The 18,228-nt window shown below is 33.6% G+C and overlaps 1 protein-coding gene across 2 annotated transcripts; it reads right to left on the bottom strand.

The window, feature by feature from the left end:
- Nucleotides 1–1,575: 1,575 nt before the first annotated feature.
- On the bottom strand, nt 1,576–18,065 carry LOC131851708 (nucleolysin TIAR). Of its 2 annotated transcripts, none has more exons than XM_059202235.1 (4): nt 16,994–18,065; nt 13,236–13,331; nt 5,432–5,501; nt 1,576–4,241 (listed from the first exon to the last, which is right to left on the bottom strand). In XM_059202235.1, exons 1-4 carry the CDS (start codon nt 17,855–17,857, stop codon nt 4,108–4,110), a joined length of 1,164 nt encoding a protein of 387 aa, XP_059058218.1. In that variant the 5' UTR covers nt 17,858–18,065; the 3' UTR covers nt 1,576–4,107. The 2 variants fall into 2 exon arrangements, with proteins under 2 accessions (XP_059058218.1, XP_059058217.1); XM_059202234.1 differs by having other exon boundaries at nt 5,432–5,519; nt 16,994–18,064.
- Nucleotides 18,066–18,228: the final 163 nt, after the last annotated feature.

Raw genomic sequence — 18,228 nt, 5'->3', positions numbered from 1 at the left:
AGAAACTTTCAATTTGTTTTTTGAGACAACTTGTAGTGCCTAATATATATAATTATACTGTATGAAAATATAACTTGTCTGTCCTCATGTTACACTCTACCTTCAGATAATATGCGGTTTAATGATGACACTGTAACAAACAGACACTCTCCAATTTATTATATTCGTATGGATTTCTGGTAGATAAGGAAATCAGGGACAAACCTTCTTGTTCAAACGACAAGCTAGTAGCGACCTCCATTGGACAGATTTGAGCAAAACTCTGGAGTCGACTGCTTCTGGAACTATTGCCACTTGTTGGCTGGTTCTGTATTTTTTGAGGTTCCTGTCAACCCGTGTTAATATTCAATACGCGTTAGCATATTGTCTTCAAATACCCAAATATGTATGCATACGTATTATCACTATATAGTTTAATGGGAAAGGTAATGATAGCAATGTAGACTAATAACCCCATAACTATATACATTATATATAGGCAACAGTTACCATTAACCATCAGGGTGAGCAATGAGTTTGTTTGCTATTCTATTAAACTATTCCAATTAAATAATCTCTCGAGATATATAGAATTCACTAGATTGAAATCTCAATAGTTTCAGAGTAAGAAACTATTGACATTTCTATATGTATAATAGGCAGCAAGATATATATTGCTTCTCGAAATTGTGTAATAACTTTATAATAGCAACTTTAGTGCACGCTGTGTTGTGGTCAGGAATTGTTTTTTTTTATGTAATTTAAGGACTTTTGTATAACTAAAAGTACATGCCAGTCTCCTTGTACCTAAATTTGTTGCAATTTACTCTACCCACACTATATGAAGGATCAGCTAAAATACTTTGAGTGAACTGCTGATATACAATCTTTGTATATGTAGAGGGATAGTATAAAAGCTTTTACTACCAAAGTCTTCCAACGATAATATAAATTAACTTAATGAATTTGATAATCCCTTAATTTTTTTATATATTACATACATTATATGTTCATTTTCTCTCTTTTTTCTTTTTAATACTATTTCGAAAAGGTGATATCAGTAGTTACGAAATCTAAGACTAAATCCTTACAAATTTTAAATAAAATATATATACAATAGTAAGTTTAAGTGCAACATGATTTAACTCACTACGATAGCATGTTTTAAAATAATCATTCATAAACATTGAAAACTGTTTGTAGTTGCAAGACTTCAGTAACGAACGCTCAGAACTGCATATTTAAGTGGCAATATTTAGTAAACATTTTGGCATGTTTTTATCGAAACAATTAGGTACAAAATAAACAAACGTTCAAAAGAATGTACATGATAGTTGATTCCGTATGACTATGTAATACTAACTAATTTCGATAAAATATATGCAAGTATCACTAAGTATGCCACTTAAAAAAATAGGATATTGTGTGTATTATTGTTGGTGTATGTGAAATGTGCCTAATTAATATGACGATAGGGTACCATTTTATGTGGTCCAAGTCGCTGGTAACATCCAATACATATCCATAAAGTAACAATCATAATAATGTCGAAGGGTGGTCACAACAGCGAAAGCTAATAATACAACAACCAAAAAGTAATTGTAAACTTAAACTATTTATTTCTCCTTTTACAAAATGACCTTTAAGAATTTACAATAATTTTAACGCCGTCCGATTAATATATATTTGCAGACTTGAATCACAGAGCCGAACCGAGTGTTCGTTTCATATAAAACTTTGGACCCAGAAATAAACATAATACAGTTGTAATATAATGGTAAATCAAACACCCGTAGTCCCAGACCCACTGCTTTATTGACTTACCAGTGTTTCCATACAATAAATCATAACAAGGTCAAACAAAACAACATGTGCCGAACTTAATAATTATAAATAGGTTAAACTGTCTGGCGCGTCTTGTGAGGAGTTCTGGGGTATATACTCAGTCTGCCAGCGCAGGGCGCCAATAAATATCAACGTATGTACACGAGGCCACTCGCGACACTACTCCCCCCCTATATATTTATAACTTTTTTTAAAAATTTAAAATTTATTTGTTTATGTCCTATCTATGTAGGTCGACTAACTCCGGGGAGCCGTAGGCCCGTCCGAGCGTTGTGGGCGACAGGCGGCGACGCTGGCGACGGCCGGGCGACTGCCGGGCGACGGCCGGGCGACGGCCGGGCGACAAACTTCTTGTCACTGTTGCTACCGACTGTCCAGCCCCGCCTTGAGTTGTAGTTGTTACTACTTACGATATTGTCAACTTCTTGTGGTCTCTTGGAGACTTGGCTAACAATATTGTAAAGTACTGATGACAATTCGCTAGTCATAATGGACATACTTTCGACTCGCGGCTGACGAGGCACGACGATGTACAGTGATCATTGTTAGTATTAATTGAATCGCTATTGAGGTAGTTGTTCCATCGCCGTAGATAATTGAACAAAGAAACAATAAATAAAGTGATAATTGCTATTAGAGTTTAAAATTTGTGTAAAATAAATTACTGCAATGTTGTAAAGTATTCTATACTCAATATAGTGTCAAAAGAATAAAATATGAAACTAATTGAGATACTAGTTTCCGGTCATTGGAACAAACGGCACAAATTCTCTCAGTTGCTGCAATGACTGCTTGAAATTATCTAACAAACTAAGAGAAACAGATACGTAGCAACTATTGCTTACATTAAGTAGTCAATCAGGGCATCGAGTCGATTATTTTACCACAATCATGTCGAATTGAACAACAGACATGTTGCTTCACTCCACTCGTGAGCTTCGGTAAAATCAACTCTAAGTGTTACAGAAGTAGGTTTGCCTATTTACATGAAAGTTTGGCAATATCTGTATTTTCTATCTAAAAAACCAAACAATATACAATAAACCTATCACTACAAATCTCTGTATCATATTTTGTTTACGAAATTTCCAAATATATTTCTAGCATATTTTTTTATTATTAGTTACATTAATACGACTAATTTTAGTCCGCTATAAGAGCACTTGGTAACTTATCATTGAGAAGTATATATAGTTGCTTAATTATAATAGAATTTTGATATGATAAGTAATACAGATATTGGCAGTACTAAGACATGACAATAAGTTGAGGTAATTTACATTCGATCACTTACTAACTCCAAAATCGAGACAAGTCAACGCTGACCGGGTATTGACAGTGCTGACTAATATATCTCGTTGCACATATGGAAGTCAAAACTTCTATATATTCAAGTTATTTGAATCAAGTACGTATATTTTACCGCTTGTAAGACAAGAGACACAAAATTGCAGTTATAGGACATCCCTTATTTCGATAAAGGAATTAATTTAAATGTATAGGCAGTCAATGGTTTGAGGTGAGTGTGTTGAAAATATTTGAGGATTGCCTTTGATTGCCGAAACAAACGAAATGGATTGAGTTTCACAAGCAGCAAAATATACATGTTGATTTAATCCGCTTAATGATCTATGGACCTGTGCAGACGAGAGACAAATTTCGGCATACATTTTCGTACATAATAGACGACGTAAATTGTATGCTAACGAACACGAATTGCTTCGTCGTTCGTCTGCACAGGTTGTGATTGGACTCGTTGTATATGTATTGTTTTTTATACGTGACATATTTAGTAAACATGGGATGTATGTTATCAAAATAACATTATATAAAATACTAACAAAATACTAAGAAAAGTATTTCACTGTGTACATAAATTTTTGTGTCTACTTATCTCTAAATGACTAAATCGTTAGATCGTCTTTGTGATGATAGAGTAGGAATATAATAAATAATATTAAAATTACAAATGTCACCGTTACCTTTCATCCTCAATAAGTAGATGAAACAGAGAATAATTAAAAACACGCTTGTTCAACTAAAGGGAAACACGAAACAATACCATATCAAGCCTGACCAACATGGTCATCTAAATCCTCTTATAAAGAGATCGGGGCCCAACATCGGTACATATCCGTTACAATTAAAACAGTTTACTAAATATGGCATGTACGAGAAGTAATGCAAGGTGTGGAGGGTGCGATCAGTGTACATCGTGCGACCGTTTGCGATCAGTGGCGGTCAGTTGCGAGCGGTAGCGACCAGTAGCGACCAGCGGCGGGGCTACTGCGAGGGGTACTGCGCCGAGGGCAGCGCGGCCGAGTACATGACGGGCGGCGCCGCGCCCCACCCCGCGCCCGCGCCCCCCGCACCGCCCGCGCCGCCTGCGCCGCCAGGCATGCCCATGCGGTACCCGGCTACGAACAAACGCACACTATTAACATCTAGTACAGACGAAGAAAAGCGCCTTCTGCTAGGGGGCTGATAGGTGTTAAATGAGTCCTTTAAAGTTAGAAGTTGTTAAATGTTTCCTTAGCGGATTGTTAGTAATGCGGACTGATGACTCTTAGCTAGCAATGTACCATGTCAGATTGACATCCAGGGAAAAAAGATTTGCATCATATTTTGATTAAATGAGTTGGTACAGCATCTAAAAGAAAATATCTAATATATCATCGAAACTGTAAAATTAAATAGGTAGACATAGGTGTATTCCATGGAATATTGTCAGATCCAGCTTGCGATGTAGCCAAGTTATTGTTCTGGCTGGTATCACATTAGTTTAAGTTGTTTTTTTTTAAATTATGTTATTTAGAAGAGGTACGATAGTATTATATTGTTATCGTCACATTTTGTGTACAAATATTCCAAAAAACAAAGGTTGTCATCCACGCGATTCCCTTTGGAAACCATTATGATAAATTCCTGGGTAATTTGTTACGATAAGCTAACTGACCTGATATCATGCTCATCTTATCATCCTCCACTGGTGCCCCGCCAGCATAAATCGTTACCGCAGTTTGGTGTACCATTCCATTACTATCCATAAAAAAAGTTACCACTTAACATCAGGTACGCCGTCAGTTTGTTTGCCATTCCATATACATACAAAAATGTCTATAATATGATCCACATCAATTAAGTTATTTAGAAATATAGTAGGTGATACTTACCGTATTACTGATGTATATAGGTTACCACTGAACAGTTAGGTGGACCGTCAGTTTGTTTGCCATTTGATTTACATACATAAAGTGTAATATGACCTATTTTAACACGTTAACAGACACTTGCGTCTATAGCCGTCAAAGCGAAGTTTACTATGTGGCATGATGGCAATAGCTGTCTAAAACGAAACGGTCGTTTTTGAACTCTGCGTCTATAGCGGCACAAATGTGCATTTACCGGCCTACAAGTAGAAGCCTAGTGTCATGTTTTGGAAGCAATTTTTTAGATTGCATTTTGTTTTCCACCTGTTACACGACTTGCAGTTTCAGTATGCTCATGGTTACGAAAATAATAAAAAAACAGTGTTAATTTTCGAACTTCACTTGTTTCTACTGTCCGTCAATGTGTTAAGATATTTAAAAATGTGGGTGATGCTTACCCGCGGCGGCGGCTTGAGGGTTGCTATACGCTGCGGGGTACTGCTGGTAGTATCCGGGCGCCATATAACCCTGTATAGCGGGATAACCCTGGAATTAACCACAATACTTCACAATACTAAGTTTCCATACAAATACCAAATATATTTATTTATCAAAAACTACATAGGCCGTCTATAAACATATGTATATAGACTGACTCGGTGATCTAGCGGTTTAGACCACCGCTTTTCTTCCAATGGTCGCGGATTCGATTCCTCACACGAAGCAGACATTTGTATTGTTCGGGATATTTTCTATGTATATTAATATATTTATTACATATATATGTATTTACAAAAAAATATTTAAGTACATGTATTAGTAACTAGGACCCTTAATAGAAGCTGAATTATGGACTAGATGGCGCTGTGTAAATTGTCTTCGAATATTATATTTACACATAATATTTATTTAAAAAACTGTCTTTGGTGAAATAATTACATAATTAATGGTTTACTACCCCTCCCCGTAACAGTGTATTCTATAAGGTAAGTCGTTAGATATCATTATGGTTCTTTTTTAATGACAATGATTTGGTACCCGACTGCACTAACGGTATACGCTGTCGGAGAACCGGTGAAGATTATAAGATGAGCACGAGGTCAGGTCAGTTAGCTCATCGTGGAAAATTTACCACCATTATGGTTAATTCGTGGTGAATCTACCTTCATTCTCATATCATACTCTACGTGTGTCTCACCAGCGTATACCGTTAACGTAAGCTTGAGTATGGATTCATACATTAAAAAAATACCCAAAAACATGTCATCCGTGTTAATGACTGAGTGTATGGAAATGTAATATTTTAAAACACCATAGACAACACTTCAGTGCATTAATACGTGTGGAAAGTGGATAAATGAATGTTGTTGTGTCATTGTTATTTAAATTCATAACCACAAAGTTGATATTAGCATAAAATCTCAACACGTTTTGTACACAAAGCGGGTGACTGGCCGATATAAACACCATCAACCATATTAGGAAACTAAAACTATTGAGAAGACAGATTCATTGAACTTAAGTAAAAACATAATATTTAGCTAAACATGTTATGTTTAACTCAATCCCATGTCATTAATGGGGAAAGGCAGGAGATTTCTAGTAATACTATCAGATTTTTTTATTACATAACTAGCGGATATCTGAAAGATGATATGGTAAGAAAGGGAGTAAATGAAAAGATAACTGCAAACAGGGATGAATGGAAGAGAAAAACATATTACGCCGACCGCAAAAAAAATGGGATAAGGAAGAAGCAGATGATGATAACCAGCTGATATCAGCTCCTTCATCCGTGTGAAATATACATTTTATATAATACTAGCTTTTGCCCGCGGCTTCGCTCGCTTTAATTTATCCCCTTAGGGGTGGAATTTATCAAAATCCTTTCCTAGGTGATGCCTACGTGATAGTAACTTTATGCATGCAAAGTCTCAGCCCGATCGGTTTAAAATTGACAAAGTTTCATACAAACTTTCCCTTTTCTGATTTTATCCCTTCGGGGGTAGAATTTATCAAAATCCTTTCTTAGCGGATGCCTACGTCATAACATCTACCCGCATGCCAAATTTCAGCCCGATCTGTCCAGTGGTTTGGGCTGTGCGTTGATAGATCACTACATCAGTCACCTTTGAGTTATATATATTTAGATAAAGAAAAGTAAATACACTGGTCGTTATGTAGTTACATTGGTCAGTTATCAGTATACAATGAAGACGAGAGCAGCCGCTATATAAAAATTTAAAATAACAATCAACTAAATTCTATTTTGAGAATAGTAAAAATATTAAACATACACACATTTACATATTTAATGGCGTAAATAAATTGAATAGATAAATGTAAATGAGTACCTAACAGGAAACTGGTCAGGAAATTTGTTATTTTAGTAATAATTGCATATTACAATAATCAAACGGGGCTTGATCATGCAACGCAGCTGCAAATTATTTTTATTTTAAACATATTTCATTTTTACAAATTCCGTTTATACCTAATCTTGCCATAAATATTGTTACAAGGAGTTTTCTTTTTTTCATAACAGAATGGCAGATTCCAAATTCAAATGTAATTGTGGCCAGTCTATGTATATCTTATTAATATTATTGTCGCAAAAGTTTGTGAGTATGGATGGATGTTTGTTACTCTTTCACGCAAAAATTACTAAACGAATTTTGATGAAACTTTACGGTAATATAGCTTATGCATCAGAATAACATAATACATATATTTTTTATTGAAATTGAGCGCGGGTGAAACCGTGGGCACAGCTAGTCAGTATACAATAGTTTTACACAACTACACTGGTACACAACTGCAACTGTCAATAGGTTAATTTACAATTACAGTACAATCCCCTTCCTTCTGTAATTGTAAATTAAAGTAGTGTGGGGTAATAAACCCATTGCTAGCAATGTACCACGTCAGACTGACCCACACATGGTTCCTCCTCGAAACCATTGTAATAAATTCCTAGTAATTCACTACAATGGGCTAACTGACCTGACGTCATGTTCATCTTATTATCCTACATGTGTTCCTCGCCTGCATAAACCATTAGCACAGGCGAATGCACCATCCGTTGGCATTAACAAATTAGAAATTATCTTTATTCAAACAAAGCTAATAAGGACTTTTTAGTAGTCATATTTTTTTATTCTACCACACATTCGGAACGCAGACTCATCACAAGAAGAATGAGCAAGATACTTGCGTGTTGCCCATTGAAACAAATGTTGTTCAGAATTAAATTTTTATCAATTTTGTGTTATAATTGGAAAATCGTTGGTTACCATACACATAAATGAGAAAGCAATAACTGGCTTATCAACAACGCACGGATAAAACCGTTGCGTTCAATTGAAATTACAGGGTAAATTGCAGAGGTAACTCGCAACAAACGTACTACAAGTGTCACGTGACAACGTAGTGCTGTTTTTTTTATTACAGTTTTTTTTAATTCCAAAAAAATTGAACATTCAGAAGTTAGTTTTTATACGCATAGTGTCTGTGACTGGAGCGGGAACACAATGACTATTTTATTAAAAATCGGAATAATAGATGTACTAGCTGACCTAAGCAACTTCGTCTGCAGCACACTTGACATTTACCATTATATTTCCACCCAATTTACATAATATCTTTTTAAACTATATATTATTCTGATGTATAAAGCTATATAACTGTAAAGTTTCATCAAAATCCGTTTAGTAGTTTTTGCGTGAAAGAGTAACAAACATCCATCCATATCCATCATAGATTTCGCGTTTATGATATTAGTAATTTCTCAAGACGGCTCGCAGCGAAGAAGTCAAAAGTGACATAAAAACAGATATCAAAATAATATAAAATGTTTTTATACATTATAGAATAGTGGACAAGCTGCCAGCAAACAGTATCTTTCTATCTTCAAAATCTAATCCTCCGCACAAAGTGTATACGATAGCACGATTAATTAAACCAAACAAAAACTACACAAAAATGTCGCCAATGTGTGCGCGGGCGCCGATTTCTTTCTAGCATATGTTTACATAACATTACAAGTACACATCTCCAGCACATGCAGGGATGCCAACCGTATGATGATACTCTTACAAATGTAAGACTTTTGTACGAGTATTTTTAGCCTAATACAATTTTGTATGAGATATTGACTTACAATAATCGGTCAAAACATTATGATGTACGATGTTAAATAACCAAATTAGCTACAAGACTTTATCAGATATTACTTTAATGCACAATACAAAAATAAAGGTGCATATATTATTATGACTTAGTACTTCGGATTCAATAAACTAAGGCATTTTCTGTTTGCTATAGGGCAATTCTGGACTGCCCTACCTGGAGAATTGCCCTACAGCAAACAGAGATTAGTGGGCGGGCTGCATTTAAGTAAATAACATGAAATAAAAATAATAAAAATATATAAGTAGGTACAGATATAACAAAACTCATAAATTAATATATATATCTCCAAATAAATATTTATTTCTTCATAGTAGTTTAAGTGTTTCGAGGTTGGCAACCCTGAATGCATGTTATCGACTCAAATATTCGAAACTACATATATTTATCACGCGATTGTGTTTGAATCAGAAATTGTGTAATATTCTCAATACTACTAAAACAAAGCGGATAGTATATTTTCAACCGACTTAAGAAAACGGAGGAGGTTCTCAGTTCGACTGTTTTTATGTGTTACCGATTCAAATTAATTTTACTTAAGAGCTGTTAATTCCTATGTTGCCACATTAATTCTATTCTGATCTGACCATCCAAATCAATTTATTTTTTAATTATAGTTAATAATGCGATTTAAGTCCTACATATATAAATTTAGTAGCACAATGGAAAGATTGCACGACTGCGCTTAACAAGTATTCGAAAAAAAAAAACCAATTGTAATAGTAGAGAAATCCAATGATGTTGGTTGTATATTACGCTATTTTTTTTCTAATCGATAGAGTTTAGTACCACTTTAATCTATATATTTCGAATATATAAACTTTCAATTACAAACTCTCAAGTAACTAACTCAGTTTAGCGTATGTTTAAAAACACCAGAGTAATTGTCAAGTCTAGTCACTATATAATCCTTATCAAATAAATTCAATTATCTATAACGGAGATATATATTGATAATTTCATATAATCGCTGAGAATCATTTCGACCTATTGAACATGACTCAATTAAACACGAGCGGCACGTGACTACACCGTTGTTAATCAAATAATGATACTATCTAGATGAGAGCAGATAAAGAAATTATCATTTCTACATAGTTACATTACAATTCGTGATTAACTTAAGATATATACTTATGTGACGGACTGTATTCACTTGCTAAAAGTAAGCACGTTCTTTGGTAAGATAAATGTAAGTATTCAGATCAGTTCCAAGAGAAAATAACGTAGTATAAAAACAAACGCTAGTGTAATAAAAATAATAAATGACAAGAACGAGATGCTTTTTGGACGTTTTACTAAAGCAAAGCTTGTGTTATGGGTACTAGACAGCTGATATAAATACTTAGATTTTTAAATACATACATAATATACATAGAAAATACCCAGAGAATCAATACAATCATACTCAAGAAAACAACAGTTTGTATGTATATTATGTATGTATTTAAAAAGAATATTTCTATTTCAAATAAATAAACGAATATATACATATAAATGATTATCATGTCCTAAACTTACTTCTAAATGTACGTTTAAAAATAGTTAATGCTATTATCTTTTAAATCGTATCGCATAGAACTGTTATAAGGCTCATCATCATCTTATTTATATGTGTAGTTTGTTTATAATATATATTATTTGTATGTATATTTTTAATCTGTATGCATGTTTTATTGTGTATATTATGTAATATATCATATAGTTTTTATTTAACTAAACCGCCTTCGAGTATCTCTGCACTCCCAAGGTTGGCTGGTATGGAATCCTAATAGTCTCTATCCTAATATTGTACAATAGGCGGGCATTAAGGCCGCCTATTGTACCATAAACTTTATATATATTCAATAAAGTTTAAATAAATCTATATATATAAATAAAATTGGAAAGTCTGTTTGTAATATTGCAATAACCGTTTTTTATTACATACATATGAATATAAATACAGTACATACACCAAAATAACACTTTTTACAATTTTTGTCTGTCTATCTGTTTGTTCCGGCTAATCTCTGAAATGGCTGGACCGATTTTGCCGGGAAATTTTTTGTCGGGTAGCTGTTGTAATAAGAAGTAACTTAGGTTACTTTTATTTTAGAAAAATAAAGTTAAATTCCACGCGGACGAAGTCGCGGGTACAGCTAGTTAATTAATAAAATTATCATCAGGGACGCACCCGATATGAAAATATCATGTATTAGATACCGCTCATACGCAGAATAACGCCGACGAACTGATATCTTCGTATCATAGATACGCGATAGTTTATCACGGCTATCTCTACCAGATATCCCAGATACACTATTTGCTGATACTTACTGCTTACTACTGGATATCACTGACAAATACGTCTAGGTATGATTCGTCAGCGTATCGCAGATTTCGACCGATCTCAATAAACTGATATTGTAATATACACTTTTGATATCTGCTACTCAAAAACAATCGTATGTACAACTAGTTGTGCCTGCGGTATCACCCGTATGAAATTTATAGCCTATTTGTTATTCTGATGTATAAGTTATATTACTGTCACGTTTCATCATAATGCGTTCAGTAATTTTTGCGTGAAAGAGTAACAAACATCCATCCATCCATATAAACTTTCGCGTTTATAATATTAGTAAAATTCTTGGTCGCCTAAAACTAACTAATGCTTAGTCAGTTTTAGACGATTTTTTTTTATAAAGATTAGTTTCTCTTTCTTGATTTTAGCATACAAATATCAGTTATATAAATTCGTTTTTCTATTTTTGTCCATCTGGAATCAATCTATTAGTATTTATTACATATTAATGACTATGTCATTTTGAGTTAACACACATTGAGCGATATGATCTTCTTTATTTATATATATAACTAGCTGTTCCCGCGCCTTCGTCCGCGTGGAATTTAACTTTATTTTTCTAAAATAAAAGTAGCCTAAGTTACTCCTTATTACATCAGGTACCTGTCAAAAAAAAGTCTCGTCAAAATCGGTCCAGCCATTTCAGAGATTAGCCGGAACAAACCGACCGACAGACAGACAAACAAAAATTATAAAAAATGTTAATTTGGTATATGTACCATATATATATTCATATGCATGTAGTAAAAAACGGTTATTTCAATATTACAAACAGACACTCCAATTTTATTTATATATATATCTATATATATAAATAAAATTGTATAGAATAGATATATATATATATACACATATGTAAATCGTTCCATATTCAACTACTTATAAGCAACGATTTGTTTCAACCGATTATAGTCAAATATGGTCAAAACGAGTGAAACATGTCATATAGGGTGATAAGGTTTTATCGCTCTAGCAAATCGTATAATTGCAATATATTAATTCACTTATGTAGTTCAAATTCTACATATTGTAAACCATTATTTTCTATTACTTATTCGATAGTACTCTTTTTTAATATTAACAAGTATGACAGAGACGACCCTACTACCGTATCAAGGATAATAAAAACAGAGGACAATTTAAACAGCGCCATCTAGTCCCAAGCAAAACAGAGCTCGTTTTGATTACTATACAACTAATTTAAATTTGACGCGTTCATTATACGTATAATTAGGAAAAATGACGGTTTGACGGTGACCAAGTTTTGTTTATTTTATTCAATATTTAAAGAGAGAAATTATTAAATAAAACGTGGTATTTCCTAATACGTACATATAACTGATACTAATACTACAATACATTTTAAATGCATTAATAATATACATAAATAATACCCAGACCAATACAAACAATTATACTCATGGACACACTCAACATAAACACTTATTATCTTGTTTTTATTTAAAAAAAACACTACAAAATTGGATTGAATTGTAATTGTTGAAACTCTTTTGATATTAATATCTTTAGTTTACTTTCTTTAATCAAAACTATAAAACAAAATTATGTATATGTCACTTCAGTATCTACCATTAACATTAAAATATTTATCCCTTTATAGTTTTACTACATTTTTTACAACAGAAATTAGACAGTCAATTCCAAAGTAGACTTGGTGATCGAAATGGACAGCTTAGCATCTAAGAAATGAGTTGTGACATATTTACCTGGGCATACCAATATCCCATGCCTTGTTGATATGGATAGGGGTACTGCGTTTGTGCACCCATTGACGCCGGCGCTGCGGGCGCATTATTCGTACTCTGCAATTACATACATAAACACATTACTATAATAACAATAATAATAAAACTGGACAATACGGTTTCAGAGGAGCTTCAATTGTGGAATGAACTACCTGCCGAGGTTTTCTCGAGAGACTACAGCATGGGGTTTTATAATAAGGTACACCCTTGATGGTTTATGGAGGTCTTTATGGTCGGCAACGCGCATGTGAAACCTCTGGTGTTGAAGGCGTCCATAGGCTACGGTAACCGTTTACCAACAGAAGGACTTATGCATGCTTGTTTGCCGAGAGACCTATTAAATTTGGTAGGTCAGAGACCACCTGAACAAATCGTACTGATTTGTTCAGGTGGTCTCTTAGAAACAACAATAATAATATCTCAGGTCAAGTCACACAGTGCCATCTAGTTCCCAGCTGAGCAGAGCGTGTTATGGGTATTAGACAACAGATACAAATATATACATACATTTTTATTTACATATTCATAGAAAACATTTAGACCGATACAAACAATTATACTCATTAATACAAATGTTGTACCGTGCGAGGAATCGAACCCGCGACCATCGCAAGGCGGTATGCTAAACCGCCAGACCACCGGGGCCGTCGAAACATACAATACATATTATATAGGAGTGAAAGTGATCTGTAATTATGTACAACTTGTATTTTGGCTGTTCTCCAATTATAAGATTTCGAGTCACGGTATAGGAACAGGTTTTGCACGCAAGTAATTAGTGGGTTGCTATATTTTTAAACAGAAAACTATTATTTTATTGTTATCAACGGAAGACTTTAATAATTATTGCCAGATTAGTGATAATATTAGGTATAATGTTTGTTTTTTATCAATAAACATTTGTCATCTCTATTATTAGTATATTAAATAATGCAGAATATGTACTGTACATACGCTTAACACTGGAAAGTGGATATGCAAGAATTACGTCACAAGTTAAGAGGAAGGGAGGAAGGGGGGAGACAGAAAAGAGTTTGTAGTGACAAACTTTGTTTAAAAAAATTGTGATAACTACCATTAAGTCTTATATTTTGTGACATCACATTAAAATGTTAATATTTAAACATGAAAATTGAAATGTGAGTAGTTCAAAAACTACTGAAAACAATGGCACATAATTTAATGATTGTCCTTAAGTTTTTACCATTCAGTGAAAAATAAAAAAAAGGTAATTTGAACATTTGCCAGATAAAAAACAATGATTCTATAATTCGAAAATATTCTTGAAAAATCTTATGAGCAGTCACATCTGAGGTCTAAATTATGTCTTATGGGTATAGGACTAAGCAGTTTCACTGCCACAAAACAAGTTGACTAAATTATTCAATAATTCAATTAATTAATTATACAATTTCCTACACAGACCTTTATACATTGGTGTTTTATTTTTGTTTAGAAAATAGTACAAAATAGGAGAAACAAGAGAACAAAACAAGTTTAAATTTGCATATTTATAATACCATAAATATGTAAATTCAAACCCCAATGGCTATCTTTTAGATAAACATATATTAATTATAAACTTTAACAAAGAAATTGTTTTATCTAATCTAAAATCCAAGTTGTTTTTATAACTGATTCTAAAGTGATATCTATAAAAGTTAAAAGAAAAATATTTGATAATTATCAACATTTTCTATATTAACATTGTAGTGTCAATTTTGCGACTTTATGCTTTATATAAACAATTTATTATCATTTTTTTTTTTCTTAATTAAAGTACATGACAAATAATAACTAAAATAGCTGGATATTATATCAAGCCTAAAGATTCCCATAACATTGGCCTTATGAGGCCTATGAGATTATAAATGTGAAAGTGTCTGTCTCGCAGTTTATTACCTTTTCATTTATAAACAGCTGGTTGAATCCTAATTAAATTTAATGTAAAGATTGATTTCATTATAAGGATGAAGATACATTATTTATTTATTTAACTTCAATGCACAAAGATAAAGTGTACATATGGCAGACTTAAAACCTTGCAGTCAACCATGAGTGGTGCAGAGAAAGATTGTTGGCAGTGCTTTAATATAAATGAGAAAAGTCGAAAAAAAAATTAATGCAAGTTGTTATCTTTTAAATCGCCAAAGTCACAGCATTCAGATATGATTGGCAAAAAGAAAACAAATGGATGCTAGTTTTACACATGTCAAGATTCCTCCAATTCTAAATATGTAAGGCTCAATAGTATATTGTACTTGATTTTTGATGATAATAATAAATTTTAAATAGGACATAGCAACAAAATAATACTAAAGAATAATAGGCTTATATTAATTACGATGGTAATTAATCATTGTAATTTATTTGGATAAATAATTACATGGCTGGGACAATATTTAAGCAGGATAAATATTTTGTCTATGGGCTCAAGCAACAAAAAAGCAACATTGAACAATCATTTGAGTCATTGTTGTCATGACACAACTTTTAAATGACAAACAAAGCTCATGGGGCATTTAAGTATAAACCGTCTTGTTCATCTCATGATGAGATAGTTTTCAGCAGTAGATTAAAGAAATGAGTATGACTATTCAAGTGTTTTAATTACGGTTAACCTTTTGTATTTCTGTCGTCTGACGCAGCAACCAAAAGTGAAGAGGCGGTATGCGCGCATCAGCTGTATTTTTTAAAATGCATTTTGATCTTATTTCATTTTAAATAAAGACTAAACTGGTTAAAAAGAAGTCAATTTTTGTGGGCACAGATCTATGACAAGATGGTAATGCAGTCTAAGAGGGGTGCACAGATCTGTGACAAGACAGTAATATGGTTTAAGAGGGGTGCACAGATCTGTGGCAAGACGGTAATATGGTTTAAGAGGGGTGCACAGATCTGTGTCAGAATGTTCGATAGGTTAATATAGAATTTCTATTCTATTAAAGATACAATTAATCTACATACTATTATATTCAGTTCTATAGTCATGAAAACTGAACAGTCAACCAGACAAACAAAATTCCTGTTATTTCTTTATATTTTTTAACTTCAAAATAGTATTTCTAATCTATAACTATTGCTTTGCTCTGGTGTACTAATTATGAAAATAAGACCATATTTATTGTCTTGACACTATTCAGTTGTTCAATTTATTGCATTATTGTATTTGTCACTTGAGACAAACTAAACAACTGAACATCAATCCATTAAAGTGTCTATTCTGTCAATATTTTTTAACCATTTTTTCATTTGTTTTATAATCCTTCTCGTGATAACTTACACATAACAAAAAAACATTTGTGTTCATCATTTACTTACATGAAGTTGGCAAATTGATTTTTATTTAAATCATAATATATGAATGACAAAGGTTTATTACTTTTATAAGCAGCACCTATACAACTGGTTGAACTTTCAGAGGTATGGAGGCATTATAGATTAGTTGTGGCACAGTAACACATACATCATAGGTGTTCGAGTGAATTCTATGAGGTATGATACTGTTTACATAGACACATGTTTACTATGATTACCACTTCACATGAAGTCATCTACTTCTGTGGTATTGGAATTATACTTTCACTAATTTCAATGGAACAAAGTAACAGATACTAATAATTACAGATAACGGAAAATAATTACAGACTACATATATTGTTGAAATAAATGCTATTTCTAAATGGAATAACCTTTCTCACTATTGTAAATATACAAACCTGGTTGTCACCACCTCCATTCTCTTTGCCCCAGAAACATTTGACTGTGTGTCCACTAATTTCTGTGTTATGTGTCGCTTCAATTGCATGCGCTGCCGCTTCTTTTGTTGTGAACCTAATGAAAGCATATCCTTTGTCCCTGAATACTCTTATATCCTGTATCTGACCAAATTGTGAGAAAGTGTTTTGCATTAACTCCTCAGTGATAACATTGCTTGTGAATCCTCCACAATATACCGTTGTGTTGGTCGGTGAACTCTGGTTATAAACCTCGTCAAATGTAGGTTGCTTGGCTCGCTTGCTACTCGGCGCACCCTCGTTTGGCCTATTTGGTGGAGGTTTGCGAGTCGACCAATTCGTACGTATAGAACGCGAGCCCAACCATTGGCCGTTCATCGCTTGGATTGCCGCCTCAGCGTCTGCCTTCTTCACGAACGATACAAAAGCGTACCCTTTAGATTTGAGCGTTTGTGGGTCGCGGACTATCCGACAGTTTGATATCTCACCGAAAGGCGCAAAAGCCTCTCGTAGTATATGAGTTTCAATTTCTGGTGACAGATCACCGACGAATATGTGGTGATGATTACTAGTATCCGTTTTCGGCTGATTGCCGGGACTCGTAGCCCAGTTAACCTTCATTTCCTTCTCGAGGAAGACTCGTTTATTCATGGCGGCCAGGGCTGTAGCTGCCGCCGAATGACTTGTAAACTCGAGAAATGCATATGGATCGTTGCCGGGCTCACGAATTATCTTACAACCTTTTACCTCGCCTATTTGTCCGAACAACGCGCACAGAAATTCTTCCGTCACACTTGCGTCTAAATTACCGACGTAGAGAGTTTTCGGATGGCTTTCGTCGCCCATATTAGCTTATATCGTAATCTAGCGATTACTTAATTACGACTATGAACACTAATATCGAAAATAAAGGATAACCGACGTTATTTCATCACTTAAAACATTGGATGACGGATAAAAGAAGGAAAAATGTCTCTAAACAGTGCCTAGAACTTCTCGAAAGACGTTGCTGTTGACTCGTGAAACGTTCACTTTTCGGAAACAAACGCATCTATAGACAAGTTTCCGGTGGAATCAGTTTGAAAAGCTGGCGGGAAAAATATAATTTCCAAAAATAAAATCGTATACAAGGCATGTAGTGGTTGTAAGTATAAAATATTTTAGTTAATTTAATTTATATTGGATTAAAATAACTATATCAACTCGAAAGTTAATAT

This window comes from Achroia grisella, unplaced genomic scaffold (genome assembly GCF_030625045.1).
Source record: "Achroia grisella isolate CSIRO2021 unplaced genomic scaffold, CSIRO_AGI_Agris_v1 utg807, whole genome shotgun sequence".
In the NCBI taxonomy this organism is placed as follows: domain Eukaryota; kingdom Metazoa; phylum Arthropoda; class Insecta; order Lepidoptera; family Pyralidae; genus Achroia; species Achroia grisella.
Note: the sequence above shows the minus strand (reverse complement) of the source record. Positions and strands in the feature narration are given on the sequence as shown.

Excerpts from the sequence above, each read along its gene's own strand:
- LOC131851708 (XM_059202234.1), bottom strand. The coding sequence starts at position 17,857 with ATGGGCGACGAAAGCCATCCGAAAACTCTCTACGTCGGTAATTTAGAC. Across the intron at positions 5,520-13,235 it reads TGGGATATTGGTATGCCCAG|GGTTATCCCGCTATACAGGG; the intron begins GTAAATATGTCA and ends GGTTAATTCCAG. Across the intron at positions 4,242-5,431 it reads CCCTCAAGCCGCCGCCGCGG|CCGGGTACCGCATGGGCATG; the intron begins GTAAGCATCACC and ends GTTTGTTCGTAG.